The 3,895-nt window shown below is 42.8% G+C and overlaps 1 protein-coding gene across 1 annotated transcript in view; it reads right to left on the reverse strand.

The window, feature by feature from the left end:
• The window catches only part of DAGLB (diacylglycerol lipase, beta), an 11,396-nt gene that overhangs the window by 3,546 nt on the left and 3,955 nt on the right, over window positions 1–3,895 (reverse strand). The window contains exons 5-11 of the mRNA XM_010145216.1: window positions 3,482–3,607; window positions 2,570–2,697; window positions 1,566–1,692; window positions 1,127–1,210; window positions 614–691; window positions 162–242; window positions 4–71 (exon numbers count right to left, since the gene is read on the reverse strand). Of these exons, the coding sequence (XP_010143518.1) occupies window positions 4–71; window positions 162–242; window positions 614–691; window positions 1,127–1,210; window positions 1,566–1,692; window positions 2,570–2,697; window positions 3,482–3,607 (692 nt within the window). The remainder of the gene's footprint in view (window positions 1–3; window positions 72–161; window positions 243–613; window positions 692–1,126; window positions 1,211–1,565; window positions 1,693–2,569; window positions 2,698–3,481; window positions 3,608–3,895) is intronic.

Genomic DNA, 3,895 nt, shown 5'->3' on the forward strand with positions numbered 1-3,895 from the left:
CTGAGCATGATGGCCAAGATAGAAGCTGTTCCACCACCCAAACTGTGCCCGACTATCATGAGTTTATATTCCTACAGACAGGAAGACAAGACTGAAACATAGATACAAAAAAATGTTGTGAAATTCTTCTGGCAAGCCAAACGAGTGGGAAGGTCACTTACCGGGGCGATTGCGAAGGCCTGGTTCAAAATCCCATCATTTATTAGCTTTCGATAGATGTAATTTGCAGCTTGAGTTATTCCCTGAAAGACACCATTTGGAGTTAGAAAGGTCTCTCTGATCTGAAGCGTGATACAGGTACGCTTTAACCACAGCGCCATCGCACAGTAACTTCGTTCTGCAAAGCCCGTCTTCTCTCTTAACCTGCTCCTGAAGAGGTCTAGGTATGACCAAGAGGTCTTGCATATAATGGTTAAAAGGTCAGGAGATATTTCACAAGGACATGAAGTCTGACAAAGAGGGTTATCAATTCTACCCTGCAGTGCCAGAGGCAGTATTTGCTGCAACAACTGAAATAATTTGTGCAATCTGTCTCGCAGGGAGAATACTCGTCTGTTTAACTGAGGGATGCCGGCGCTGAGAAGATCTATGAGCAGCTACAGACTGCACACACCTTGTGCACAAAGCCGGTCTCCAGAACATCCTCCAGCGTCAGGTCTTCGCAATCTGCTGACAGATCGGTGAGAACGTCCTGCGAACAAGAGCTTTCGTCAGACCCTTCTGCAGGGCTTCATGGGGCGTGCTCTGCTACTCAACACTGTCACACCGACTTCTTCAAGCTCACTGCCAAGTTCGTAAGCCACAAACCACCACCCGCCATAAACCACCACCCGAGCAGATACACGCAGATTCACAGTGTGGATTTCAGCGGCTATTTCCAAGCTGCAAACACAGACGGGACGAATGGATCAGCACTCACAGCGGAAAGGAACTACCGGCCTCCAGGCTCTCTTCCAGTGGCACAGGGAATATTGCCCACCCAAGGACAGGAGGGCTGACAACTTAAGCCTGGAAGACTCTTATCTGTGAGTTGTTTTCACATGTACCAGCGTAACACAATTTCCTCCAGATACTAGGAGTTCATCCACTTCTAGAAAGCTAATTATATATATCAGATGGATGATACCTCAAAAGACAGGGTTCCTCTCACCGCAACCACAATAGCTTCTTTTTTGTGATCCAAAGCAACAAAAAACGGAATCTCGTAGATCTGGAGGGGGAAAATGTAATCAGTAAGGACACCAATTTTTTATAAGAGTAACCTGCTGAATGCTCTCTTACTGAGCGCTCTTTGTTGTATTACGGAAAGAAGCTGAGCTATTTTCTTATCAAGTTATTTTAAGTGCCTTTATTGCAATACTGAGACAGATTTATATCAATGGTTTTGTGGCTCTTCCTTTAGATTAGGGAAAAAAAAATCAGAACTGAATGTTTCAGGGCCTGTTTTCATCTGGCTTCGCATCTTGCCTGTTATAAATGCTGAAGGCAAAGCAGAGCCTTCGCCCCTTGCTTTGACTGAATGAACCACTCGGTTTGTTTGCCGAATGCCTGTCCAGATTGTTTACCTTGTTATGAAAACTGATATGAATGAAGTCTCTGTACTGCAGTCCTGTTATTTTTAGGATGGATCCAAAGTGAAAGTTATGACGATCACTGCCAGTTATATCAGAATCTGTTGGTCTATTTCCGCAACTAACAAACACAGAAGAAAAAAACTTTCATGTTCAAATTTTTTAGGTTTCATTTCAAGGACTCACACTCAGTTACATTTGCAGAAGATTTCTGCCAGGAAGCAAATGCTCTTTTAGTAATTTTTTTTCCAGTAGTAGCAGTAGTCTGATACAGGATGTTACCTCTGCCCGAGCAGCACGTCGTACATTTTCAGTGCGAGGACTGGCAAATACACCATTGCTACAGGACTATCAGCAGAGCAAACAATGCCATAAGGAAAGGACTCTTAAGACTACCGGCCAGTGATGGAAAACACAAACAAGCACAAAGGAGATGCAAAGCAAATTCTGTCCCCCAGACTTATCTCGTGTTTTATCCGTTGTATCGTGTGGTTTGGTTTTTTCTCAAGTCATCTATATTTCAGTAGGTTACATAACTTCACGTTACTAATTCAGAAAATCATGGTGACAGTCAGAAACGTCAGTGCTACTCACAGTAATCCCACACAGCGTTACGCATGCTTCCACACCGACTGTAAGCACTGCTTAGAGTAAAGGGGGAAGGGAACAAAATAGAGGCTGGAGGGACAGGTAACGTTTGCGAACTCTAAGGTTGGGAAAACCTGTTTTTTTGCTAAATCAATTTTATTTCTCTCAATCACAAATTTTTCTTAAGAAACTAAAGCTAATCTGTTTCTGAGGGCGGAAAGGTGTCTGAATTTTGTTTCTACTTTGACATTTGAATTTGTGAAAGAGAATTCTACTAGTCAAGCTCACGTACTCCCAAAAGCGTTATCACGTAACACAACAAAAATGCTGCTATTGAAATGATTTTCTTCCTGCTAATACTAGTTAAATAAAAGTAAGCTCCGTGTTTTTAAGCTCTTGATCAAACGTACCAGTCACCACTGAGTTTACAGAGTGCAGTAAATGGGTTGGTGTATATGTAGTAGGGCCAGCCATAAGCAGCCGCAGCAAACAGCATGTAGTGAGCAGCGTTCTCCAGTTCGATATCCAAATCATCTGTCTGAAAGGACACACGGAAAGAAAAGGAAGGAGAGAGAGGAAGATAGGTGTCTCAGGCAGCCCCGGAATAAAACCTAAACTCAGACTAGTGAAAATCAAGCATGATGAAACATGCACTATCAAAAACGAAAACCTCAAGTTCTGAGAGTAACTAAAAATAGCCACTTGTACTCCAGGAGAGTCTGTTCATTCACACGGCTCAAGAATCCTGACAAGCTCTCACTAAATTAGTTTCTTCATGACCCCATTGTATTTGCTGGGTTCAAGAGGAATTTGATAGAACTTGGTTGAAGTAGAATTATACACCTCCGTGAAACACAGACCAAAAAGAGAAAATAATTTACAAAAGTATTTTACCATAGAAGACAAGCAAAAATCAATTAGCAAACTGCAACCTGTTTCCGCTTCTTATCTCAGCTGGGTATCTGCCGCAGACAGAATTTACACGGACCACGACACTAGAAGGCTCGCTTTTCAGTTCTGTGCTGGTAGTACTAGATACCAATCTTCTCTCTGTTCCCTTTCTCCCCCAGCTCTTCAACTATGAACAAATGTCCTCAATGCTCGTTTTTGTACTTAACTCCCCATTCATATGCAAGTTCTACTCATGCAAAAGCAGACAAATGTTTTCACTGCACGTATTAATAATTTAAATTGTTGAGAATTTTTACAGTAGCGTTTAATCTTGTTAAAAAAAACCAAACCAAAACACCTTTGCACAAAGAGCTGCGTTTCAATTCACTCTGGCATCATCCGCTAGAGTAACTGCACCACAACCCTCTTACCACAGGAGACGAGGGAGAATGACACAGGACTTCTTCAGGCTCTTTCAGGCAACTTTCCATTTTATCCTGCTCTTGATGGAGCAGAGTCAAACCCGCGGCTATGTCGCTTGGCACCAGATCGGTGTCCTGTACAAAGAAACGAAAGAGCACTTAAAACCATCCCACCCCCACCATGGCAAAACTGTCTCATAGACAATGCACGTGCATTCTGGTTTTTCAGTTTATATAACTACATTTCACTCAGAGACAACGTGTGCTGCAGAACCTGGTCACGGCAGCATCTCACCTCCCACCCCTTCTGTACACACTGAATGTTTCTTTCAGTTAGACTGATTTTTAATAGACCATTTCATGAGTAGTCCAAAAGTGGTCAGATTCTTCACTGCGGGCAAGACTCCTTACTCCTCAGCAGGA

This window comes from Buceros rhinoceros, unplaced genomic scaffold (assembly GCF_000710305.1).
Source record: "Buceros rhinoceros silvestris isolate BGI_N320 unplaced genomic scaffold, ASM71030v1 scaffold42931, whole genome shotgun sequence".
Taxonomy (NCBI): Eukaryota; Metazoa; Chordata; class Aves; order Bucerotiformes; family Bucerotidae; genus Buceros; species Buceros rhinoceros.